Here is a 27,848-nt window from a genome sequence, read left to right on the forward strand (position 1 = left end):
AGTTGTGTGAGTGACTCTACAGTGATTTACTGTGGGTGGCTTTGTGGTTAAGAACAGCATTCATCACTGCAAATGCAGCTCCAGATGTGCCAGCCTTGGGTAGTACCTGACCCTTTCTCTCTGCAGGAGGAACTGAGCAGCTTTACTTAATCAGCCCTAAACAACCTTATAGAGGACATTTTCCTCCTGTGTGATTGAAGTACTTTTCCAGAGAGACATGTAAGGGAGGGAGATGGTGGCCTTGCCAGGTGCACAAAATTGTTTCTGATAAACTTGGACAGTTTATGAACTGGAAGAGTTTCTTATGCCCTTTTTAAGTAAGTGGTCAGCTGATGGCAGTATCAGCATAGTTTGATTACCTAAATGAAATCCCAATTGTCCACCTTGGTTTTATAGCAACTACTTTAAAAATAAATTAAATGTGAAATGAGATACCAAGTGGAATCCCAGCAGTAAGCTACAAGTGGGGATCAATTTGAACTATGTAATCTAGCATGAAGGAAAGAAGAAGCCAATACATAACAAGAGAGCAGGGAAAGGAAGCAAAAAGAACCTGATTGGAGAAAGTGACACAAATGAGCTGTTTGTGCCAAACAATCAGATTAACTCTAACTGGAGCTGGGAGACAATTGTTTGCACAGAATTAAAGCCTACAGCTGCAGAGAGTTAGTTGTCTGACTTTGGTCATAGTAAATGAGTTCAATATCTAAATACCTTTGAAAACCTGGTCTGCAAAATGCTTAAGTGTATGCAGCTGTATACATGTGTACTTGCTTAAATGTCTACAGCTGTGACAGAATTTATAAACCTCCCACAGTGACTAAAGACCTGAGCAGGCAGGACAAGGCTCTGTTGGCTTTGCCGAGGGGCTGCAGAGCAGCAGCTCTGACTGGGGCAGTCTCAGGTGCCCAGGACAGGGTGAGGTGGGTGATTGCTGCCCGGGCAGGTCCCTCTCCATGGCTGATGGGGCTGTAATCCAGGGCAGGGAGCTGCTTTCTGCTCCAGCAGCTTTTCACTCAGGGTTTGCACTCAGAGACCAAGTTGAGCATTGTGCTGGGTAAGTGTGGAAGGAGTAGATATGTGCTGATAAAAGTTGGTTTGTAAATGAAGCCGGGTTGGTGAGGTGTTCATAGGAGTGTTTTTTTCTTGAGACATTATGTGTGCAGTGCTGACTTTCTACTACTTACACACTCCAGAATATCTTTACTTGTGTGGGCTATGCTGTCTCTCAAGCAGCCTAGAGTTTCATATGCATGTTCAGGATAAGGAATGTATATTGTATTTATTTCCCCATTTTGGAATTATTTTTTCTTTGTATTAGAAATCCTTTCACTTTGTTTTAAATAATTTAACTAATGTATATCTTGTAGTCACGAGGACTAGCTTAAATATTTTTACTGTGCTAGCTTTGAAGATGTAGACTACTATTCAAGTGCTAAGATTAAATATGGGCTGTGAAGAAAGTGCTGCTGATTGAATTTTTAGAGGCTGTATGTTAGGTAATGCTGAGTTTGTTATTTAAAGGTAAAATGGAAGCCATGGAGAACTGAAAAGTATGAATAGTAGAGAAAACTTCTTAATGACTTTGTAGAAAACAATATGTCTCTTTTATAGTTGCTTAAAAACTTTTAGGGTTTGATCTGGATTAGAATACCTAAGGGATGGTGATGGGAATGGCAGTCAAAGCCCATCTTTTGGCCTGAGACTATCTTATGTTGTGTTGGATGACAGATATAATTTATGCTTTATAGTTTTTTTGTTGTTTTAAATTTTGATCCATATATGCAAGGCCAATAGAATAAAGACACAAGAGCTTTACTATGTGCACTACATCCCCAGAGGACAAGGAAATACAGATAAACAGGCTTGAGATGGAAGGGTTGTAATTCTTCCTCTAAATCAAATGCCATTCTGCAGAACAACATGGCACAGATATTAATGGGTTAAAGTATTCTGCTAAATATGCTGTTAAGGCTTCAGGAGAAAAAAAAAAACAGTTTAATTCAAGTTTTCTTCAGGAGATAAAAGTATATGGATTGTGGTGTTGTACTCTATACAGCAGATATAAAACCCATGTCGTAAATTTTCTTTCATTAACAAAAAATTTGAATGGAAACTTAATAATATATGTGCATATGAGTTGATGTGTTTCTAGTTTTTCTCTTTAAACAGAGAACATTTTAAAGTCTCTCTGAAAAACAGTATTAATGGCTCTTATGCAGATTATGTAATAAACATTTAAAGTGTTTCCTCTGTCAGTGACTTCTGCAGCCATGTTTCAGTAAGGTAAGAAAAAAATTTTTAATATGAAATGCTGCCTTCTGTTTTGAGCAGGGTTTTTTTTTGTTTTCTCCCCCAAGAACTGAGAATATTTTTGACTAATTGGAAATGAGTTTTTGTGTTCCCCAAGCAGCCTACAATCTCAGTTATTTGCATAGCCTTAGTCTTATTGTGTATCACCTGCTGCTGTGTGTTCTCAGGAAGACAGTACTTCTTGGATGTGCTGGAACATTTCCAAACAGCCTAAGTGGTAGCTTATATCAGTTTGATTCTGTGATTTACAAAATCAGCATGAAGATGGAAGCAAATCTATTTTCCATTTGTTTCAGCAAGCAGCTTTGTTTCACATAACAGTATTTTACCACACTCCATCTGACAGAGAATAATCCTTGTAACACATTCTGAGTAGGATACTGGAAGGATGTTCTAAAAGAAAGGGAAAAATATGTTCTCAAAGGGACCAGCACTTCTGAAGAGATTAAAAGGCCAATGAATAGTTGAAGCCTTTTCCTTCACCTTTCTCCAGAGATTTTGCAAATATATTTTGACAGAATAAAGCTGTCAGCACTGTAAAACATAGAATGCTTGTACCATGCCAAAAATGTGATGCCAAAAATGTGCAGAAACTATCAATAAGAAGAAGTATTTTCTATTTTAGAGAGCTCCCTAAATCACGAAATGGAGTGAAAATCTAAATTCTTGATTCCCTGCATGCCTAGGCAGAATTTAAGCACTACTTTTGCTGATTAGTTAAAGAAACTGATGCATTATGTGAGAATGTGCTGGATTTGGAGCACTTGTAACTGAGGTAAGAGGGTTGCAGCATGAAAACATCCAGGGATGGCAGCAGTGGGTAGAGAGCCTTGTACTGGCCAGGAAAGCCAGGCAGCAAAATCAGGAGAACTATATACAGCATGTAATTATTGTGTTCTTGGTAAGCTGGCCTTGGCTCTTTATGCTGTGTTGGGCATTTTTCTTACAGAAAGGCAGCTCAGAGCCCCCCTTTGGTTCACTGCAGGGTTTCAGTTTGAAGTTATGAGTCAATATTGATGTTCTAACTTGGTGTGCTTGGCATCTGGTGGGTAGGTGCACCCTTTATGAGACTTAGGCAAAGGAAAACTTGAGGAAGAGGTGGTCAGTGTTGGAAATCCCTTTTATGTGCTGCCAGAAAGCTTATTCAGATGCTGCAGCAGTGACAAGAAGGTACCATTGTGGCATATGGGCAGCACTGAAACTGTGCTGAGGTTTTTTTCCCATGGTCTTGCCTGGCATTTATGACCTCAGTATTTGGGTGCTTCCCAGACATTAAGTGACTTGCATGCAACATCCAGTGCTCTGCCAGCAGCAGCCAACAATTAAAGCTCCTATTGGAAGCAACTGGAGGAGGAGGAGGTGGACACTGCTCAAGCTTCACTGGTGCATGTGGGTGACTTCTAAGCCCATCCTAGTTTAGATTTCCAGGGTAAAGCAGGTAAGCTTGAAACTTGCTTGATGATTCCAAAGCCCTCACCCGCAGGTGGATACCTTCCCTGGTGTCCACTGGTAACCCTGCCAGCCAGGTTGAGTGTGTGAGATGGAGATGCCCCCCTAGGGTTGTTGTTATGCTATCTTTGAAGGTTTGCAGAGGTCTGTCTTTCCCTAGCAGATGTTCTGCAGCTTGCTATTGCAGAGGAAGAAGGCAGCAATAACTCTCCCTTGTTTTTAATGAAACAGATTTTTACCAAAAGAGTTATAAGTATCTACCCTTGGTAGTGTGTGACCACAGAAAGTGCTTGTATGAGATCTTGAGAGACATGGCTTATGGAGTTCTGTGAAAAGCTAAGGGTGGGGGGAGTCACCGAATATGTACAATGGAAGCGTGTTAACTCGTGCAATAGTCACTGTCTCCATCCACCTTCATTCTGGAGACTGAGATCAGTCAATGCAAGGCTGCTTAACCCTTCAAAATAACAGAAAGCCAAGTAATTGATAAGACCATGAAATTCAGCAGTAGAAATGTTAGGGTTGTGTCTGAGGCTTTGCTTTCAGGTAACAGTCACTGATTACTGAGAAGAATACGAGCTAGAGTAGGTGAAGGCTGTAATCTTCCTAAAGAAAGAAATCTGTCAAAAGCTTCCCTATGAGGTTCTGAGTGTTAAGCTTGGGGAAAGAAAATCTGGAATTAACTCAATTAGTTATATAAGCATATGTGATTATTCTTTTCCTACAGGGAGTATGCTATAAATGGAGTCAATCCAGAATGGCTCAAGGGCTTTTTGGGTTGTTTTGCTTTTATCAGCTTGTAAGGGTCACTTGTGAACTCATAGCTTCAGAGAACAATCACATGGAGGGTCTCTGGCAAACACTGGGAAGACACAAATACCAAATCTGAAAATGCTCATCAATGACAGTCTCTCATCTGTGCCTTAGAAGGACAGGAATCTTCAACTGATTTGAAATTTCACTCATGAGGGTGTGTGAGGATCAGCTATGGGGAGAGGCAGTATTTTTCTCAAAAAACCTTCCAGGGAGGATCACAAAAAGATAATTAATTCCAAAGGACAGCAATTCCAGTGAGATAATTCACTTTTCTCATATGTGTGTTATGAACTGCTGCCACAGCAGGACTTGGTGATATAAAGTCCAATGACATAATAGATTAACTTAAGGGAATTTTGAAAAATGAAATGGAAAACATATGGAGGCAATATGAATGTCTTCTTAGTGGGAGGATCCAGACTAGATCATTACAAAGGGGTGGTGCCTCCTTCCTGTGATCTTGCATCATGTCTGGCTAGTCACAGACAGGAGTATTGCCATGATTTGTATCCCCCAGTTCTGCAGAAAAGACAGTCATTCTTCAGAAACTGAAGGATCCAATTTGAATCATGACTCCAACTATTGAAAACTTATTTATTTTAATTGTATGCATTTTTCTGTGGTTTATCTCCTAATAACTGTGAATACTTTAGTGAAAAATATAAGTTGTTTCCAGTAATTAATTGAAGTGGGAAATTCAGATAGACAAGACCATTCTGTTATTTAATTCCAACAAGAAATGGTTGGACAAGATTGGCTCTTGGTCCATATTCAATATGCTACTGGTATTTGCCCTAGGATGCCCAGTGTCTATTACTCCTTTATTACTCTTTCTCTTGAGACTGATTTCAAAGTAAAATAAGACAGGCCCAGGTGGTCCTTTATAATCCCAGGTGATTATAAAGTTTTTGCTTTATAAACTAAATGATGATGTGATGATCATCAACTGTGATGATTTAATTCCATACCATTGAATGCCAGTGTTTAAAAAAAATTTTTTTATATTTGGTTTTTTATCAAAAATAAAAATAATCTTGTTGGGCTGCAAGTAACATAGGAATACAACTGCAATATTTGATTCCATTTGTTATCTAGACTGGTGGAGCTATTTGAAAATGCAAAAATACATAATGTCTGGCTAAATTGGGCTGAGTTCAGATATTCTGTGCTATCAGAATGCTGCATTTGAGACTACTGGAAAGGAGAGCAGCAAGGTTAGAGAGGGCAAGTTAGAAAACTCTGACTCGGAAAAGTAATTCAGTTGTCTCACCTGGAGAGTCACTGTTAAGTGCAAGCCATGAATTGCACTATTGTAGTTCTGAATGGCATTTAAGAACTGCAGTGAGCTGTTGTACCCAACCAAACACCATGAAGGGGAATGGAGGTCAGTGTATGTGCTTGGGTGCCTTTTGAATTTGTCACTTTAACGTGTACATTCTCTGAATGCTGCTGCATGTGTGCTCCCAAGCAAAAGCATTCAGTGAGAATTGGAGAGCTCAGTGCTAACATGCTTGTTTTCCTATGTTACTTTATGTTTCATTACCCTCTGGTGAAATCTTACCAAAATGTACTAACTTTGCTCCCATGGCAGTGGTTTGCCGTTGAACCCCCAGGAGGAAGGACTATAGAAATTTGAGCACTCTGTCTAATGGCACAGCATAACCCCATCACAAATCATCTGTCTTGGAGGTTGCCAGGGCCTACCACTGTTCCTGTGTTCTATTATTGCTAGAGTGCTGTTTGACTACAAGTTCTGTTTATTATCCTTCTGGGAAGATTTCTTCTCTCTTACTTTCCAAAACAAATCTAAGTGTTCACTATTTAAATTCTTACTTAATTAGGTAACTAAGCCATTAAAGGCTGTGAGACAAATACCCTGAAACCATTTTGAGGGCTAGTGTGAAGAAACTGAAGTGTGTTCACAGCCACAAAAAAGAAGCTAATTATATGAGGACTTTATATGCATACACCCCCAGACATGCGTGTGTGAAACCAAACATATATATGTACCCACGCTGGTGGCTAATTATGTTGTAGATCATTTAATAAACTCAACTCTTTTGGATCCTTCTCTTCTTCTGGGTTGCACTATCCACATATCTGATTTCATATCTGATATGAAATTTGCTAATCCAAGGTGAGGAGAGAAACCCTTCTAGTTTGTCATGACATGCACCTAGGAGTATTTCTGCTATATGATTCTTATCAGTATTTAAAATGCCAATATATTTTTAATTAAAAAGAAAAATGGGTTTATAGCATCTTTTCTCTCATAGTTCTCTTACTGCCTGTAGAACAACTGGTTGCAGTAAGAAATACCCTTGTAACTCTTTAAAATTAACAGTTCTATTTATAACCGATTATTGGTAGTGCAAGAAAAAGAAAGCAAGGATCCTGTTACCTGTGGGTATCATGGATAATCCCAAAGAATAATACTGCATGAGAACTAGAGTACACTTGAGGCTAAACAAAATAATCTCCTAATGGGTTATGTGTTGCTCTAGACAAGTGACTCTCCAGATGATAATAGAATTAAAAGCTTTTATTAGTAACCAACCCTGCCAGCTATACACTTAGTGAAACTACTGGCCCTCACACAGAAGGTACTTTGGTGTCTGTGTAAGTGGTTGCCACCATTCCTTGAGCTGCTTTATGGTGCTGTGCAGGTAACCAATCTGCAGCTCAGTCAGTGCTGCTTCTCAGCCACGTCTTGAACACTCGGGCACACGTAACAGGCAACAGCACATATTTGGCATAGAAGATGTTGAAATAACTTTTTCCTAGGAAAGAATTCTGTTCCAGCAGAGCAAACTGTTAGATTTATTTGCATTTACCTCACTAAAAGTTCATGTACTTGCTGAGAAAGGGGTGAGTGTCATGGCCACCTAATGGGGCTTGTTTTTCCAATGTGTAAATAATTTGTTTTTGGAATAAGATGTTCCAGTACTGACACTGTGGCCTGAAGTGAGACCTGAAAGAGCCAATATAAATCTGTGCTCAAAGAGAAGTGGATTCTTTTGTTTTGTTTGTTTTATTTTTTGTGTGTGTGTGATTTCATCACATGCAGTGTAATCAGCCACTGTATTTAGTGTATTACATTCCTAAACTGTTTAAGAACAGATCCTGACTTCTGTGAATTACTTTATAGCACATTTAGGAACTTCCTGAGCAGTTCTTGGAGTTTTTCTCAGTCAGATAAATCATAATACTGTTTATTTTCATTTCAGCCACAATAAGGAAGTTTTCTAACTAATCTTGGTGTAGGTGAATTTAGACGGTTCCTGTAAATAGATTCATGTTTTGTTTGAGACTATTTTCCAGTGATTTTCACGCATCATTGGAAATTCTTTTGTAGTTAAGAAAGAAACTGCAAATGCATGCTAAGAACTTGAGCAAATGCCTCCTTGAAATAGTAATGAAATTAACATAGAAAATGAATTGAAATATTTAAAACTTTAAATTTCCATTGGTGTTGTGGTGAGATCTGTATTAACAGCCTGTCCCATGGTCTTCTCTCTCTCAGGTTCTTCCATGCAGACTTGCAGAGTCCTGATCTAGTTTTGTTTTGCCTCATGGAAGTTTGGTCATTATTTTTGTCAACTGCAGCAAACAAACAGTTTAACAGAAATGTTGGCTTTTTGTAGATTGTTGCTTGCTCCCCAGCTATTTTTATTTCCTCTAACAACCCATCTTCCTTTGCGGTATCAAAATTATTTTTTCCCAGCATTGACCTGGATGTACCTGAATTTGGTGCTGTGTGGGTGATCTCTAATACTGTTCTAGTTTGGCCATGGTCAGCATCCCTGCTGCTGCTTTGAGCTGGCTTGGAGGCAGGGAAGGGAGGATGAAGGAGAGCAGGAAGGGGAAGCTGGAAGGTTGGGGATATTTCTGCAGCTATTCTCAAGGAGAGACAGGATACCATGATAAAACTCCAAAAGCTTTGTTCAAAGTACAGCAGAGCTCTTGTTTGAAATCTGTTTGAAGCTAAATTCTCCTGCCCCTCCAGTGAAGTCACTTGGTGTAGCAGTGTGTGTTTTGACTGTGCAAAAGAAAAGCTTCAAGAGATGCAAATAATGGCCTTCTGAATGCTGGATAGAAATAAACTGAGTATGCTCTAGAAATGTAAATGTCAGTAAAATCTCAAGTGGGTTTAAGAAACTGCTTTGAAAATTCACAGATTTGCTCTCACTTAGCCAGGCCTTCTGTTGGGGAAGCTATGTTAAAGGAAGAGATTTTCACTTTAGCAAAACAGTCTCCATTTCTGTTTGTGAAAACAGAATTAAACACCAATCTGTCAGCTCTTTACCCAGCCCTGATGCTGGTCTGTTGAACAATGCCAGTCAGTGGCCTGGTCTCTTTACCCTTCTAGCACAGAGCTGCTGTCACCTTGGCGGAATTCCTGATGCTTCTTTGTGGGATGTAAAATAGTAATCAGGGGAAGGAAGGAAATGCTCTTGAAGTTAGAACAGGGTAATTTTCTGATTGTCATTGTTCTTTATCACCCCATCATCTATTAATTATTCCAAGACTTTTAGTCCCAGCTGAAACCTTCCTAATGTTAGAGCCCTTAGCACGCTGTGGCACCAGCAGCAAACTGCATGGCTCACACAAGGAGTGTGATGGCCTCAGTGTTTCCAAATGGGGAACTCTTTACTGGTCGCTGTTATATTAGACGAAGATTTTTAAAGAACCACAGCAATGTGCAGTTTTCTTTATTCTTATCATGTAAAGATGCAGAAATGTTAAATTGCAAAGCAAAGTGTCCAAGAATACAAAGGCTATATCTGAGCTATGAGCTGAAAAAGCTGATCCTTCTTCCTCCCACTCAGCTTCTGACCCAGCTGCCTCTCAGTTGTTCATGACTTCACCCACCAGTCAGGTTTATTTCTTCCTCCTCATGAAAACTCTCAAAAGGTTTTGATTTATACCAGGAAGGATGTAAATATCATCCTGGACAAAGTTCAGTGGATCTGACCATTTCTCCCATGGCATCTGCTTCTGGAATCAAAGTTCATTAAGGTCATTAAATGAGAGGATTAGTCCAATATAATAAAATCTCCCTCTATCCCAGCTCCAAAGATATGCAAATCTACTTCAGGGGCCTTTAACTGCAAAAGATAACTTAATTTCAGGTTAATAAAATGGAGGAACTCTGTGTTTGTAGGTAGGTGTTTCATTTAGTGTCATGCAAAAATAAAATCTAGGCAATCCATATGCTCTGACGCTTTCTATTGCTAGCAGCCATCCCATTTGCATCTGAACCCCTGAATTTAAATTAAACCAGTCCTTAAAATCCTTCATGGACCTTGTCCTGACAGCTTGCTTCCATGACTGTTATATAAAATGCCAAAACAAAGGTGTAAAGTAAATCTTAGCTACCAATGTGTGCTTTTTTTTTTTTTTAGTCAATGAAATCTGGTACTGCAGTTTCTCTGATGATGTCGTAAATTTTATTAAAATGGAAAGTCAGGCACAGTAAGTTTATCTCCAACTATAAAGTATTCTCTTTGTCATGTATTGCAGCATTATAAAGAGACAGCTGAGCTATGGGAAGAATTATGTCACATTTTGATAAGGAAAACTGTATAAGGTCTCAAAAACAATAAAAATCTTATAAAACTGTATTATATTGTGCATAATAAATTACAAGCTATTTTTAAATTTGATGCTTTCTGGTGGATTAACAGAAATACTGTAGTTTTATTGAGATTAACACTAATTCTAGTAATATGTCTCTGGGGGAAAATGAAATTGAGTGTTACCCACCTGAGGATGATTAAAATGATTTTCTTTCCAAAATGTTTTATATTTAAAGTATGTTATTTTTTCCTGTCCTGGATGTTGACGTGCAACATTATTTGTACTTTTGGTGCAAAAGAAATAGATTTTTATGTGACCTGCTACCACTGATGATATGCTCTCAATGATAAGAACAGGCAGAGAAAAATGAGATGCTGATAATCATCTTGCAAATATAGGGGCAGGAAAGGTCTTAACTTGTCACGCACATAAATTTTAAAAATTGGCATTATGAACACATTTCATTTAGATGTCCTCAAATTAGTTAGATCCAAGTTCCTATTCCTGTAATTATAAAGCAATATGAATAAACTTCTCTGGGGATATGGAACTTGTGTCCAGTGAAAACTTTGCAAAACCTGGTGTTTTACAGCAAAGGTCACTGTGTCCATAAAGTCTCTTACTTCGCTTAGAGTGATCTATGTCAGGATTGCACTGCTCATAAAAAGGGTTTTATAAACAGTTACACTACCAAGTCTTAGTGTTTTGTCACTACAGTGGAAGTAGAATCTTCAACTTTCAGTTTGGGGAAGCTGTAAAGAGGCCTTATTGACTTTTTGAAAATTCAAAACCAACTTTGAGCAAAATATCAGGGTCACCAGAAGTCATAAAACATCAAAATTACCAAACATCACTTTGTAATTTTCCAAGGACCACTGTATGCACTTTATTTGGACTGTTAAATTTACTTACTCTGAGTCTTTCTGTTTCTTGCATTATTGGGACTCTTAAAATAACATAGAGGTTGTGTGGATTTTTCCTCTTCTCAAAGTTAGCGTAGCAATGGCAGGCATTCTTTCTCGAGTTCCTAACAGAAAAAGCAGTAATAGGGACAGCTTAGGTTGTGTCCTGTTCAGGTGGATTCAGCCCTTGGTATTAACTAGACTGGAGTGTGCCACAGGACAGGATCTTCCTTTCTTTGCTGCTGCCACCTGCCAGGGGAAGGATGTGCCTTGTGCTGTGGGTCTGGAATGGCTGCTTTTGTGTAAGTTGGTTTCTCAGGAGTGGGAATCCTGGATGGTTCTGGAAGTTAGAAAACTTTACAGGTAGTACATTATAGGGTTGCCAGTAATGGCATGAGATGGAATTTGTGCCTCTGACTTTTGGGATACGAAAATAGTAAGAAACCTAAGCATACAAAATTTAAAATGTCAATGGGATTACCTATACAGCCCTAATTATTTTAAATTATTTATTATTTCATATCTTAATGATTGGTCTAATTATCTTCTCAACACAGTTTTAAATGATATTATTAACATGTTTTTGTTCTAGTGGTTCTGGCTTATTTATGTTCATGGGCTGGCCAGATGCAGGTGGAGAGCAGCTATTTAATACTCTGTTTGCTCCACCATGCCCCAGTGTGGCTCTGTGCCACGTGTTACTTCATGACAGTGAAGGCACTTCCTGAAGACAGGTTGCCTCATTTCCTAATGGACACTCTTATGCCATTCACTGTAATATGACACCTTGACATTAAAAACTATTACTGTTTTATAGGAAAGAAAGTGAGTCACAGGAAAAAGAATCAATGAATGTGTCCTTTTATGCTGCTGTCCAATATTGGGTGCCTAGGATTATGTATCAATTAATATGATCAGACTGTAACTCCTATTACCTTCAATTGCAGCTGCAATTACCCAGTGCATTGGTAAATAAGCCTTTGTGTTTTCAAATTCTGAGTCCAGAAAATGAGAGAAAATAATACCAGTGCCTAGCTATTAAATCAGAGACTTGCAATTGCAGTAGATTTCTGTTGGAGACAAATTCAAAATCCACATCTTCACAGCTGCTTTCAATTATTTAAATCATCAGACTTCTGCACCTTTTCTTTAAAACCATTTCTCATGCACTGTATCATTTTTTTCTAGTAAACGAAGTAGTGATCCTGTAGGCAGCAGCGTATTTATGTTATGCTCATTCAAATTCAGTTTTTGCAGGTTTCATATTTTGAACTAGAAAAGAGTGGACAAATGGGAAAAAAAATAAAAAACCCAAAACCCCAAACCTCACTTCTTACTCCAACTGAAAAAACCCCAAAAAAACCTAAAACCAAACAACAACCCACATCCCCAAAACTTCCTTTGGGGAAAGAATGGTGTGATCATGTAATTAAACAATTCTGAGATCTGTATACTCAGGCTGAATTCCTGTATTTCTTTAGTCTTGTTTTCAGTGCTGCAACTTTGATTTCAAGGTTGCTGTTTGGTCCAACAAGGCAATATTCACAAATTTTTAAATTTATTAAAGACCTTAAGATCCCCTTATAAATGCATCTTTTTATCTTCCTGTTCACTATTACACAGCAGTGTGGACAACTGTTGAAGGCAAGACTGTTGTCAGCTGTAAACTTGTAAAATTGTTAATTAAAACACTTGCATGGGATAGATTTTCTTAAATATTTGTTTGAGAGCTGTCAGATGTTCCAGAAGATGTAAAGGTGTTTTCCTTGAGTATATATGTTAATAGTTTGAGGTGGACTATTCAAAGTATGGCAACATTTTGCTATTTTTATGGGTGAAAATAACTTCAATAACAATATATTTTCTTCACTTGATATCCAGTGGAGCAAAGGCTGTTGGCATTAGGGCACAGCATGATGGCTGGTTAGGGCCTCTGAAGGCTCCAAGGAGAGTGTGGATTTAACAGGGCAGGAGGGCAGCAGTTTATTTGGATTCAGAGGAGTAAAGCTCATGATTCCAGATCTATAAGCAGCTTTTGCTGTTGCTCATGCTGTGGCCAGGTAAGACATTAAATTTGCCAAGAACAAAATTTCACTGAGAGACTCTTAATGGAAGGAGTAGAATTGGATTTCAGTATAATTCAATTGGTTTCATAATTCAGGAATCAAGTACAGAATGGGGTTTAAAAACAGAATAGGTGGTTTTTCTGACTTTCTGACCATCTTCTGTAAAACTCCCCATATGACACCTCTGCTACCGTGAAAATATTGCTTACTTTTGTGGTTGCACAAATCAAATTCTTTTCTGCATTTCTAAATATTGTGGCCATAACTGAACAAAATATATCCAAGACAGGGAAAAAAAAAATCTGTGAAAATCTTTTTTATTCCTAAAATTATGCTAATCATGTTCAAGATTGATTTATAGCATGCTAAAATAATGCTAATTCATGTAATTTCCTGAAACAAGACCACCAGTTGCATTTGGGGCTAGTTTATATCCTGTTTTGTGATGGTGTGAGTAGGATGTTGTTGAACAAGGTGGCTCAGTTCTGGCACTATGGGGTTGAGACCCTCTTGATGTCACTTGAGAGTGGTGAAAAACTCCACCCTTACCTCCCCTGCCCTGCACAAAATTAATTCACTCCTGAATGAAATATATTTGTCTTTCCTGATGCACTTTTAAGCTTTTCTTTTCAAGTGCAAAGAAACATTAGATAAAGCCTTGGGAAGGAAGAGGGGAGAGGTGTTTTTTTTTTGGTTGTTTTTTTTTTTTTAAAGACATACCGTTTGGACAAGGACAGAGCTGAGCCCACAGAAACAGGCTGATCTTTGGAGGAAGGAGGCAGGGTGTGTCTCTGCTTCTGTAGTTCAGGAGAAAACATTCTCTTAAGCCAAAATGCTGCTTTTAAGTTTTGTTCCAATTTAAGGCCTCCCATGCTATGATTGAAGTTTGTCTGGTTCCTTTTCCTAAGCTCCTTTTATGTGCCTAGCTGTATTCTCCAGGATAAAAATCTCATTAGTGGATAAACTGACATGGCCATATCGCAGTGCAAAACAGTATCAGTATTTTTGTGATGTTAGTCATAGTTCAAAAAGATAGTGGGAGTGTAAAGCATTGATAATGGAGCAAAGAATGTAAGAATGTACAAGAAATACCAACTGGCCAACCATATTCTGTATTCAGCAGTTACCTGCAAATGACAGAGCATTTTCAAACACATCATTTAGCTTTGGAATGCCCTACAGAATATTTACTGCTGGGTTTTCTCCTCCTGGAGACTGCAGCAATTCATACATTTGATTATCATACTATTTTTATACAGACAAAACATCTAGTGGCATAAGCAGATACAGCACTCTTCAGAGTTGCCTCGTCTATTTTAATTAGAGGAAAGCTGTCTGGGAGAGACACTGTTCTTTTCCAAGCATGTGGGCTTTTTGTTTGTTTTGGGTTTTTTTCCCTGCACTAAATAAAAAGCCATTGTTTCTGTTAAAACACATTTAATTTAAAAAATAAATTACAAATAACAGATGGCATACACGTTTTCATTTATATAAAAAAGCCCAATAATCTGTAGTTGAGTGTAAAATGATCACTAGTTAATGATCATCTTTGAAAACAGAAACGTGAAGCTCTCAGATGTGCATGCATTGAGAATAAAATGTCAACAGTCTGAAAAGATTACTGATTTGTAGGGTTTACTTTTTACTGCTTCCAGGAACTTCTACAGACCCTTTGTGTTTTAATCTCTGAATATTCATGTGTAGTTAGGTGTGGCCAACACTTGATTTTTTTTTTTTTTTTTAAAGAATGTTTAGTTGGGAAGCCTTGATTTGAGTGTGTGTGTGTGTGCATTAGAATGGGGCTGGGGGGAACACCAGAACATGCAAGGTCTGCAAGTGCTGTGTGGCTGTGCTAAATTGTTACCATGACACTGAATAATGGTGAGGTGATGAGCTGAATTTCCAAGGGCAGGAATGGTGCCGAGCAATCCTTGTCTCCTGCCACTGACACATGCAGAAGTATTCCATGACTAAAACTTTTTTTTTTTTTTTTTTTTTTTTTTTTTAATGGATCTGGCTTGTCCTGCAGCTGAGTAAGGTTCAGATGAATTGTGCTGAGAAGGAAGCTGGGCAGCGCAATATATACTGGCTCTTCCAGTAACGTGCACATGGCCAGCTTGCTTTAAGCTGTAAGGATATTCTGAAAAGTAACAGGAGAATTTAGACTGTAGCAAGTCCCACCTGCTCTCCTCAGCGTCTGCACTCCAGAATGTAGCAGAGGTTTGCCTCTAAAATTAAGCAGTCAGGCTTGATTAAGCCTTTTTTCTTACCTAGAAAATCAGCATCATTAAGAGTTTTAAATTAAAATTTCAAGTAGCACTTGCATAACCCCGTAAGATTTCTGTTCAAATCATAACCTGCTGGTTTTTTAATCATCTCATCCTCTACTTCTGCCATGACTGGGCTGCTGAGTACCTTAAATTTCTTACTTAGAGTGGTGTGTTACATGAGGTAAGGAGAACTTGACACAGAAGGTTGGGAAGGTGAGATCTCTGGATAACAGCAGAGTGGATCTGTTACTCTGCCACTGACTCAGGTTGCACCTGAAGGGTGAAAAATGCCACCTTGTGCCATCCTTGTCTGATGAAACTTTGTAGTGGCAGCAAGGGTAAGAACAGGTTCTTCCTTTCTGGCACATTTTCACTACACGAAGCGGAGTCTGATTTCAATGATCAGTGAGATGACAGCTTTCAAGACTTTCTCTAAGCCCACTCTTTTAAAATACAGATGTGGGACTAAAAAAATAACTTGTGTTTAAATCTGTGAGGTTTTGGCTTTGAAGTTCTTACCCTAGGTGAAAGTGCAGCTTCATCAGTGCCACGGTGTCCAGCCACTAAATAAACCAACTGCTCATGGCACAGCCTGCCCAGCAGAGCTACCCACACGGGCACCACAAACTCCTGCTTGGATGCTGGGATTGTGTAGCTGTGTAAATCTCTGCAAATTAAGGTTTAATCAGCCGTCTCCACAAATGATTGATTCCTTATGACAGAATTAGTTTTTAAGAATTAGAATTGTAAAGGGCTGCTGCCCACACAACCATATTTTCCCCAAGGTTGCGTCACCATAGGAATGTATCAGAAGGGTTTGGACTAGATGGAAAACATGCAAGGTCTTTGTCCTCAGAACTAAAGGTCTTTGTCCTCAGAACTAGAAGAAGTGACTTTGTGTGGCCTGTCACAGTGACTCACAGATTCACATTGCCTTTGTCATCCCCATCAGGCAACAATAACCGCGTTAATTTTGGATGGAAAGTTGCAAGCACAACTGAAATTTATGTGAGCAGTGTTTGGCCTAAAGCTGATTTCAAGAGTATCATAAGTTCAGGTAAAGCATTTCATGAGACTCATTGAATGACATGCTTACAGTGGCTCTTTGCTTTTATCATTTGGTGAATTTGTGTAGATTCTTCGTGTAGTTTCGCTGAGGGGAAATTAGCTCAGCCTGAGGCTGGACTTTCTGTTGCTCTTTGTGGTGATCTCAGCCTTCAGTTTTGTTCCAAGGAGAAAATAAAGTGAAATCCATATCCCTTCTGAAAAAAAAGGAGAAGGATGGATGTTGTTGTTCATACTAATGAAGAAGTATTTTTAAGATAAATATCCATTTACAAAAAGTCTAAAAGTTAAAGTTCACCACATTTTGTCTGATGTGATGTTTAGAATCAAAGCATGTCAGAGATGCTTAAAACAAGACAACTACCCATGTCTCTGCCTTTCCCTAAGGAATATAATTCACTGGCAATCCCTCAATGCTTTGGACATATTGAAATGGTTGACCTTTTCAGGATGGTTTCTCCCCAGTATAATTCCTTCTATTCTTTACAGAGCTGGTATGATGGAGGCTGGTGGGAAGGGGATGGAATATTTTTCATTTGCCTCAGATGAAAACTTTTCATGCCATCACACAGGTGAAAGGAATAGTTTTGCTCTGAGGAAAGCTAGATTCTTGACTGCTGGAGAGAAAAAACAGGCAATTATTTTTTACTCAGGAAAGAATTAATTATTTGGTTACCTTATTCACTAAGAAACAGAGCTTTGTTACAGAAATCCTTATGAATAACTAGTGTTTAAAGACACATTAACTGCTATCCAGAATGATCTAACTCTAACTCTGGTTGGTGGTAGCCTCTAACAGAAAATGTTGTAAATCCCTCTTTTACTACCTTCTTCCAGTGACTTGTCATTTAGATATTTTCTTATGTTAGTCAATAGAGACAGGAACTTCACGAAGTTCTTTTTCATCAGCCTTCCTAACAACACTACAATTTTCAGCTCAAGAGCTTTGGCTTGTGGCTGTAATTGAACCAGGAATGGCTTTCCAGTGGTGAGAGGTGCTGAGGAGTTTGCAGGACCTGTGTAAGAGTACAGCACTTTGGCTGCTGATGCAAAGGCCAAACACAGATTGGCATCTTCTCTGGAAATGCACAGCAAGGCAGCTAAGGAGTGTGAGCAGGAGAAATCCCCCTGGGCCCTTTCTGCTCTGCTCTTAGGGAGGATTTGCCCCTGCATACAAGTGAGGACATCTAATTCCTTTAGTTTCAACCTACTTACTGTCTTGAGGGATTGCACCTGGCTAGGAGAGCCTTTGCCAGACTGGGAGCAGTGTTGGTTGTTAAATGTGCAGCACAGCACTATCCCTCCTGGCTCCCACACACAGAGGGGCTCTATGGTAAATGGCTCCTTAACATGAGCTGGAGGGTAGTGCCTGCATGCAGACAGGTACCCCGAGTCGCTGCAGAGAGGATGAAGACACCCGCTACAGTACAAGGAATTTATTAAGGGAGCCAGAGAGCTTTTGGTACCAAAGCAGCAGGAGTGAAGCAATGTGGCACAAAAGGAATACAGGGAAGGTGTCAAGTACAGAAAATGCAAAGAGTTCCAAGATGAAGTAATGAGAAGTACTGAGAAAGTGTAAAAAGGGGAGAAAGAGACTGCATAAATGACAAATATGAAGCAAAAGCTTTATGATATACAGAGTATGTTATGTAAGAGAAGAATTTGAATTTGATGAGCTTATGTAAAGCGAAAGATTTCTTCAACAGCTGAATTTATCCATCTGCACTTTACTCCACTTTCTTATCTTGAGAAAGCCCAAGGAAAGTTGCACAAGTAAAAAACCTCACAACCGAGCCCAAGCTTTCATTCCCGGTGATGGATGCCAGCTCTTCACTCAAAAAGGCATGCACGACACAATGCAAACCCGTCTGGTGGGATCTTGGGGCTGCGTGCTGATAATGCCTGTTTCTCATAAGACAGCAATTTAGACAAAGGGAAGCCTGCTGCAGAGTGCAAAGGGCTGAACATGAAGCAATGCTGCACTCTAACAAGCAGCGTACGGATTTCTACAGCCCCAGTAACAGGGTTTGGACTTTTCTGCCCGGCTGCCGGCAGCCGTCCCCTGGGCACACCGGGAGGGCTGCACGGGGATCAATTACAAACACGCAGCTCCATTTGCAGGCACTGCAGAGCCCGGCACGGCACAGATCGCTGCTCGCACGCCCCGGAGCTCGGGAAAACACTCTGGAGCCATGAATCAAACCCGGTCATGTGATGGAGGGGAGGTGCTGGGCTGGCTCCCAGCCAGTGGCAGGAGCCGAGGGGAGGAACGGAGAGGGCAGAGAAAGACTAATGTGACTAACGGAGCCTGGGTGCGTGGTACCTTCATCTGGATCCGCAGGAATGTAGGCTCCGGCAGTTCTGCAGCTCTACCAGCCTCTTGCCCGACACTGGAACTGCTGCTCACAAAGTAGAATCCTGCTGCTCTTTGGTAGGAAGGATAGAGAAAGAACATGGCCTGCATTTTGAAGGTAAATCTCTATCTGTTGCTTGAATGCATTGTTAGAGAGCCCCTCGCTGCTCAGAGGCGTGGATTTGGTATAGTCCTAATGCATCTTCGTTGTCTTTTTGAGTCCTGGCTTTGTTTGGCAAATGAATATGGAGAGATTCTGCAACGCACAGCTGTGCTCTGCTTCCCTCTGCCATTCTTTCTTTTCCCTGCATTGTCAGAACTGTGAGCTAGCGGGAAGAGAAGTCGGGAGAATAATGGGAGGGGGGAGAGGGGCTCTGGTTTGCTCAGCTCTGTCTACGTTGAATTCCTTCAGGAGCAATAGCATTTGGACAACAGACTTCCAGTACAAAGGACAAACCGGGCAACTTATTTTCTAACCATACAGCATTTACCGCTCTTAAAGCAACGGCTGCAGATGTCCACAGCTGTCCCAGTTGCTCCTTAAGCGCACACTCCCCTGCTGAATCTGCTCCAGATCCACATGCTCCGCACAATTATACCCGCTATTTAACCGCATTTTCTGATTAAGCAACCTATTTGATAGCGGGTTTCCCCCCGTCATGCCAGCAAATATAAGCATAAACTTACCGTGTGATCACATGCTTCCTGCAGCCTGCTTCCCTCACCGAGGTAAAAGTAATTTGGAGCCCGCATGCCATGGAGATGGAGGGAACCGGCAGCGCCGGGATTGAATGGGAGGGGAGGAGGCGGAAGTGCGGTCAGTCGGGAACAGGCAGCGTTTGTTCCCTGGTCACCTGCCGGGAGTCCCTGTCCTGTGCCTGGCGTCGGGCCGGCCTGCTTCGGTCCCGCGTGTGACCCGGTCTGCTTCCCACCCGCGTGTGACCCGGTCTGCTTCGGACCCGCGTGTGTCCCGGTCTGCCTCGGACCCGCGTGTGTCCCGGTCTGCTTCGGTCCCGCGTGTGACCCGGTCTGCTTCGGACCCGCGTGTGTCCCGGTCTGCTTCGGACCCGCGTGTGTCCCGGTCTGCTTCGGACCCGCGTGTGTCCCGGTCTGCTTCGGACCCGCGTGTGTCCCGGTCTGCTTCGGACCCGCGTGTGACCCGGTCTGCTTCGGTCCCGCGTGTGTCCCGGTCTGCTTCGGACCCGCGTGTGACCCGGTCTGCCTCAGACCCGCGTGTGTCCCGGTCTCCTTCAGATCCGTTCTTTACCTGCCTTGCTGTTTTCTGTGCATACTTTGAATGTATTTGCACTCTCTTTCTTTTAAAAGTGATCTGTGAATCCTCTGTTATTTGCAATCTGATCTCCTAGCATAGAGTTGATTAAACTTTGGGATGGCCTGTCATAGCAGTTGTTTTCAGTGTATAAGCGAAGTGGATAAATTGAAAAACTTTAAACTTCGGGATAATGAACATTTAGGTGTCTCCTAAATCCTGATCCTTAGCACTGCTTTTGGGCATTCAGCTTTGAAAAAAATTTTGTTATTTTGCTGCACTCTTTTCCCCATTCATTCATTCATTCATTCTCAGCTAATGAATCTGTGGTTCATGGATTTTTTTGAGTTGTCTGTCTTGCAGGTTGCGATAGCTTATGTTAATAAATATGGCAAAGTTTGCTGCAAGTGCAGAAACTTCCCTGAACTAGCAGGTTCTGTTTGGAGCTAGATGGTAACAAACTCCTTTAGTCAGACAGCAGTAATGCAGCTCGGAGTTGTGATTTGAGATGAGATGTGAGCTCTATGAATGGAGCCTGGTTTCACAAAGATAAGGATGTGCACTCCTGTTTAAACACTGTCTTAAATGACTTTGGTTGAATCTGCCAGTGATCTGGAAAACAGAATTCCTTATTTTTTAAAAATGCTGTGGCAAGATCACATGCACAGTCTTCCTTTTGGCAATAAGAGTTAAGTAAGAATCCTTTTACAAGGAAACTCCAGTGTCTCTTTTGCCATCCTAATTGTTTCCTCTGCAGTCTGGTGACATAGCCTGCCACAAGCATGACTTGGAGTTTGAATTATAATGCAGTAAAAACGTTCTGTTTGCCTGGGCCAAGAACTCCATTTGGTTCTTATTCTGATGGTTAAATCAATAGATTAATTGGTATTCCTTGACAGACAGCCCTCTTCCAGCTTAATTCTTAATCTTGTTAATACAGGCAGGTTCAAGGATAAAAAGTGAAACAGATATGAGAAGATTAGCACTGCCATAAGGCAAGCTGGATTTTCTCAGACAAACATCCAGCAGGAGCAATTTAAATGTCTAGCTCAAGACACTTACTTGTATATATGTTTTTAATGTAATGTCTACAGCTTTTTCCCTAACAAGGAAATTCAAAATGATATGTATATTTTGACATGACACTAGGCTCATTCCTTCCTGAAAACATAAACCTGTTAGCTACACACTTCTCCTTTCCCTGGGGTTTGCCCTGAGCTTGTGTGAAAACAGGAAAAAAACCCCCGGAATCTGTAGGTATAAATTTGAAATAAGTGATTGCGCAGTGGATGAGAAGCCAGAACAACAGTGTTTCCTTTCCACTTCAGCCCCGAGTGTCTCTCTGACTCTGCTTTGTTGCCTGCCCTCCTCTCTTCCTTGATTTTTAATCCCTTGACAAAGATGTCAAGACTTGTTGAATGTCTGGAGTTCCTATGAGTGAGAGTTTAATATTAATGCAATTGGATAGAGGTGTCTCTAAAGTGCAAAGAGGAGGGCTGGTGGTTGATAATTAACTGTAGTTACTTAGAGTGGGTATGAGTGCGTGAGAAGAGGTGTATCACCTTTAGATGTGAACATCTTATATTCTGACTACTGGATGAAATAATCTGTGTGCAGCCTGTGCCGAAATGCTTTGGAAGGGGATTCTCTCTAAGGGTCCCTGCTGTTTCTCTGGTGTTGCTACCATCACTTGCTAAGAGTGATGGGCAAGTTACTGATGTCACGTGTCTCTAGAAACTTTATCTTCTAGTCAGTAGTGGGACATTCTCAGTAAAACCAGTGAAATTATTATTTTGGGGCATTCTCTCCTCTGTTAAAGAAAAGCAGGGAAAGATGCAAGTTCTGAAGTGCATGATGTGTTTTTATTTTCTCTGTCATGACTTTAAAAAACATGCCAAGTAGCTGAGTGAAGTGTAGGCACGTTTTTGGAAGCAGTTGATGCTGGTTACTATGGTAGCTGCATGTCACCTTGCCAGTTACTAGATTAGCAGTGATTACTAGTTATGTAGTCACTTTTGTCCCTAATGATATTCAAGTTCCTAAGTTCCACTATATCTGCCAGTAACTCTTGAAGATGAGGACAGATTTCACACAATAAATTACTTCCTACTCCACTTCCTGCATAATTGAAAAATAATACTTCAAAATATGTGTCATTTTATGATAAACGCAGCATGAATGATAACACTCTGCAAAACCATGATCTCCCCCAGTGAAGACTGGACCATGATATTTTAAAGCAAATAGGCCAGGTAACTTAGTTTGCACATGCTGCAGTTTGCAGGAGATTGTGTCTTACTCTGCTCCCAAACTCTTCTTTTTGAATGGAAGTTTTGAAGAAGATGATGGAGACGGATTATGTTGTCATTCGAGTACAATTTTCACTGTGTCAGCTTCATGTGGTAGAGCTTAAACAAAATCTGAATGTGATGGGCCTGTACAGTGAGGACTAAGCATGAAATCTAGGAAGACACTTCCTTCTGGTTTGTGTGCTGTGTGTTTGCTGTGCAGTGAACAACAGAGGTTTCATGTGCCTGGGGGCTGGATGTGACCTTCCATCAACAGGGATCACCAACCTTCAGCGGAGCTTGGTGGTTTAAATATTATTTGCATAATGTGAGGCGATGTTCTTATTACCGCAGCTGATTGAGGGTATCAAAGTAAGCAGGTGGCCATCTAAAATTCATAGGCTCTTTAATATTTTTTAAATCTAATTTAAAGATTGAAAGAACTGTTTTGCAAAGCATAACTTTCAGGTTTCAAACAAACAAAACCCTTCAGCACAGGCTTGTGGCTCTTCTGCAGGATGTTGTCAAAGCTGACAGTACCTGTGTGTTCATCTACAATTCTTTCACATGCTTCTTCTCCATGGTTATCTCCACTGGGTTAATTAAATTCACAGGTTGCATTTTTCCCTTAGTGCACATAGTGAACTGTTTTTGGCAGGAATTTTCTTTGAGAGTTTTTTCTGAGTGTTCAATGGCCTATGTCTGATTGGGGTCTTCAGACACTGCAGTAATACAGATAATATTACAATCTACAGGCATATGCTCCATCTGCACTTTTGAGGCTAAAATAGCAAAGCTGATCTCATTAAATTGAATTTTTCACCCTGGCAAATAGCTGTTCAGAGGGGAGATGCAAAAGGTCTGAAAGGATCTGATCCCAGTGTTTGGGTACTTGTAATCTTGGATATTTAGTTATTAATTTGATTTTTAAACCTCTGTGTACATGACAACGAGTGTATATATTTACTCCCAAGTTTCTATATCATCAAAAGCATGTTCTCTGTTTCAGTCTGCTCTGTTGTGCAGGGTAGGCTGAGTCTCACCATAACTCCATTCTCTACTAGAGATTTGCAGGATGCAAACATTTCCATAGATTTGACCTTTATATCCTGCTTGAATCAGGTCCAAGATAATTCACATTCTGCCTTGACTGTTAAATTGTCTGCAGCAATGTTTATGCATGGTATCCATCCGTTCTCCTGTGCTGAGTGTTGTACTTGGATCCTCTTTGATTCTCATGCTGTGCTCTTTCTTCTGACAAGAGATGGGGAGATCCTTGGAAAAGGAACAAGGGTGACCTCCCCTCCACATGGGATGATGCTGCACTGATGGGCCAATTCCCAGAATTTGCTGCAGGTTTGCTGTAATGTGAGCTCTTTCCTCAGTCTGTCTTAACCTGATCAACAGTTCTGTGGGCTGCAGCATTTCTCTTGTATCTGGAATCATTCCTAGGACTATGTGGTCGTATCTCTAGGAAGGAGAAGGTGTAAATATGCAAAGGTGGCCCTTATGAGGTGTGCGTAAATGAGCTGGAAAGTGCTAGGTGGATGCAACAAGGAATTACAGAGAAGAATCAAGATTTCTGGGGTAATAACCACTTTTCTTGTGGATCACTCCATCCTTATTTGTTATGGCTTAATGTTCGCATCCTTTTTCACCCCACCCAACAAAACAGGCAAAACTTCATTTTTAATTTTTTCTAATGTTCCTTTTTCATTGGATATTTATATAAAAAAAAAGTCTTACAATTATTCTGTTTCCAAATAAAATAGGTTGTTTTTTTTTTTTGGTGGTTCTACATTGTTTACTTCTAAATTGCTTCAAAGTAGATGAAGCTGCATTGATGAATGCCAATGTGCAGGGCTGGGATTTGCTGTATCATGGTCCAGTGGTGCTTAATTATCATGTGAAATTTTCTGGAGTGCCGTATATGGAACTTTGTAATGTGTTTTTTGTTATATTCACTTCTTGAAAATTTTAAGAAAAGTTAAATTCTAGAAGTATAAAACCACTTTTCACTCTTGTTTGCAGTGACCTTAAACTAATCATACTTCAAGGACAATGTATTAGCCCCCTCCCTGAAAGAGACAGCACCTAGTCAGTCTATTCATACAAGAGGACTTGCTTTGGTTGAATGAATTTGATTTTGATGCTCATATAGCTGAACCAAGAAAACTTCCAGTTTCCAGCACACTTCAGTTGGTTTAAATCTGGAGATTTGTGTTTGGCTTGGAGGTGTGAAAACTAAAACCACAAAACCAGCATGAAGTATAAGAATAAAGTATAAATTTTGATAAAGCAGTAACAGGGGAAGGTTTCTGTCTTGCAGTTAATCTTCAAACAATGAAGCTTGTGTCACCCAGAAGTTTTAGGCTTCGCCCCCTAAGCAGGGGCACACTGTGTTTGTGTGCTGGTTGGGCAGCCTGGTTTAAGGAAAGGTATCTCTGGCCAGATTGATTTGGCCAAATTGCCCAGTTGGTTCTGTGATTATCAGGGGGATGGAATCACATATTAAAGGGAACTGTCCCATAATTCAGCCATTTGTAAACTTGTGAGTTTCAGTGGTTTATATCTTGTTCATTTTTTTCAATTTCCATTTTGAGGTTCTGAATGTCAGATAACTTGGCAAGTCAGAGCAGGACATAAACCATCATAGAAAGCAGCAAATTGCTATACTTTGACATAACATATTGAAATTCCTTGAGATACAGGACAGAGATGCTATTGCCTATTTTTAGTGACATGGCACCCAAAAGAAAAGCACACCTTATTTTCTTGCCAGACATTCATGATTAATTTAAGGGAGTGTGAAATGCAGCTAAAAGACCCCTACTTTAGGTTTTAATCACAAATATAACAACTGTGTGGTTAATTTAAAGAGGCAGAGCTTTTAGCATTTTGTCTGTTCCTTTGCCATGTTTCATTCCAGCAGTATCTTGTATGCTTTCCAGAAGTGTAATACTGTCCATGGTGATCTTTCCAGGATTTGTTTTCTCATCCTTTCCCAGGAAAGCAGTATCTATGCAGCAGACTGACTTTTTGTTAAGAGGATTTTTTTCTGTGTCTGTGGCTTAAAGAGGAAAAAAGTTTTCTTCGTGTTCTCTAAGGAAGGTAAAATGCTTACACATGAAATGGAAAGTGAATTTCTTTATCTTCATGGTGGTTAATGGATAAATATAATTTTTGAACCAATTTGCTTCCCTAGAGCAGCTTTTACCATAATGTAAAGAGCTACTTTGTATGAGAAAAATTAGTGAGCCTAAATTTATTTTTAATTTTACTTTCAGATATTAAACAGATATTTTGTGGTTGTTATCCATGACACTTTCCCAATACTTTCTTCTGCCTATCAGCTGCTCTCCATCCATATTTGGATTCATAGCACAGAGGGTTGGAAGTGTGCACATGCATAAAAATGAGAGGTGGAGGTGTGTTTTATCTTGCTAGTGATTGAGACTTCTGTGAGACCTCTGGCCAGAAGCTGGGGGAAATTATTCTTCTGTGGAGATCTGTAAACAAGGTGGGGAAAGGCAGCTCCATTTATTGGTTATATTATAAATAAATAAGGCAAAACTCTGCCTTGGGCCTGTCATCTCTTAAAGCTAAGGGAGCAGTTGCTTTGCTGTTGTCTGCATCAAGTACTCATATGGAATGAATTTGCTGTTACTGGAGGAAAAGCTGCATCTGCTGCATTTTCTTGTGGTGGTTCTTGTAAATAACCCGTGGACTGCTGAGAAAGAACGGCCGCTGCTTTCCCAGTGGCTTCACTGGTTTCTGTGAATGGGAAGTACTGAAGGACAATGTGTGACTGTAATGTGTGCTGTGTTCCTCAGTCTGTGGACCGAATAAATTATGGCTGGATGAGGTGGGAATTGCTTTGAGAGATCTCAGAAAATGTTAAATATTGAACTGTCTGTTCTCTGTACTCCCCCCTGCCCCTTCAGGAACATCCTGTGTTAATGCAAATACTGCCTTTACACAGTTACATACCTGCTTTTGGTAGCAGTGTCCCAAGTTACATTGAGTAAGATATCCATATGCTGGTGCATTCATATGCTTTCTGCTGTACAGGTGTACTAATTTTTTTCTAAGTCAGTCAACTAGCTAAAATTATGAGTACAAAATTTGTATAAATGGGTTTTGCATTTAAAATAATGACAGGTATTTTGGTTCTGAATATTTTAGAAGAAGCACCTGAAAAGCATGACAATTTTTGGTTTATGTATTTGAAAGTGGGAAAAATACCATGCTGGATATTCTTTTTCATATTTACTATTGAGCAGATTAAAGGTGAAGCAGGAGCTGAACTGGAAGGGTTTCTTGTAAGTGATGCTGTTCAGGAGCAATGGTTCATGTGATGTAAAGGCAGTCTTGTCAAGCAGTTCTTGTTTATCTGCATAGCATGTGTGACATTTAAAATTAACATGGGAGCACTACATTTGCTAATAATTAAATGAAGCAGTAGCTTCTAATGAAAGGTATGTTTTCAGCAATTTGCATTAACAATAGGCAGAGGAATGCTGGCCTAGGCAGGTAGGATGGCAGGTGTGGAGCGGTTGGAAGTAATCAGAAAAAACATGTTTATTTCATGGGAACAGCAATTTGTACAGAAAATATGCAAATGAATTATTTATAGTTCCTGTCTCTTCTACTGATATGTTCCTTACAGTGTTTGTTTGGTGTAGAATTGGGTATCTGATATCTCTTTCTTAAATTCTTTTCTTTAAAGTTATATATAATCTCAATATTAGGAAAAGTTTACCAGGGCTTTGGCACATAGAGTGTCCCCTGAGCATGTAGCAATATGAGACTTTGTTCCATGAGGTTTGGCAATTTAATTCTAAATAGGAAAAGCCAGAAACCAAATACCAATTAGTTTTTTTTCTTCGAAGTTGCACAACCTTTTATTAGCTATTAGCATTTAGTTTCCTCCAAATATATCATTTAGCCAAATTTGAACATAATTGTTTTCTTGGACTGATGGGCTGCCATTGCATTGGAGAAATAACAATGTGTATCTATTATTAAGCCTTTAATATGCACAGTGGTATTATTACTAACATGTTGAGGCCCTTAGAGTGCATCTTGGTGTACTTTCAATAATTATCACTACATTATTTTACATTAGATTATAAAATTATGTGCTTGTAGTTTTTGTGTGTACTCAAAGTTACTGTGATCTGGCCCTTCTCCATAAGTGGAAATCACTTTATCTTTTAAATTAATTCAAAAAGACTGGAAGGCTTTTGTGTTTTGATGTGTTGTGATGTGCTGTGGGGTGCAGTTACACCAGAATAAAGTTCCTATAAAATTTTGTTTGGTTTGATTTGTCAGGGGACTAAATGTTTTATTTCCAGCTTATGTGTATCCACAGTGGGACTTATGTGATTATTTAAATTCATTGTAGTTTTACTAAACTTTTCTGTTTCAGTCCTCTGAGCCATGTGGATAAGTTATTTACAAGTTCATGTCTGCT

The 27,848-nt window shown here is 39.9% G+C and overlaps 1 protein-coding gene and 1 long non-coding RNA gene across 6 annotated transcripts in view; one reads left to right on the forward strand and one right to left on the reverse strand.

Annotated features, from left to right (window-relative positions):
* Nucleotides 1-9,277: 9,277 nt before the first annotated feature.
* On the reverse strand, nucleotides 9,278-18,888 carry LOC115496172 (uncharacterized). Its single transcript, XR_012057264.1, has 2 exons — nucleotides 18,785-18,888; nucleotides 9,278-17,078 (listed from the first exon to the last, which is right to left on the reverse strand). It is a non-coding gene; the product is annotated as an uncharacterized lncRNA (long non-coding RNA).
* The window catches only part of ST6GALNAC3 (ST6 N-acetylgalactosaminide alpha-2,6-sialyltransferase 3), a 274,004-nt gene continuing 264,735 nt past the window's right edge, over nucleotides 18,580-27,848 (forward strand). For 3 of the 5 annotated variants that reach the window (XM_002190404.6, XM_032749872.3, XM_072933068.1), the window contains exon 1: nucleotides 18,584-18,932. In XM_002190404.6, the coding sequence (XP_002190440.3) occupies nucleotides 18,915-18,932 (18 nt within the window). In that variant the 5' untranslated portion in view covers nucleotides 18,584-18,914. Of the gene's footprint in view, nucleotides 18,933-27,848 lie in introns of all 5 variants that reach the window. The other 2 variants (XM_072933070.1, XM_072933069.1) reach the window with 2 other exon arrangements.

This window comes from Taeniopygia guttata, chromosome 8 (assembly GCF_048771995.1).
Source record: "Taeniopygia guttata chromosome 8, bTaeGut7.mat, whole genome shotgun sequence".
Lineage (NCBI taxonomy): Eukaryota > Metazoa > Chordata > Aves > Passeriformes > Estrildidae > Taeniopygia > Taeniopygia guttata.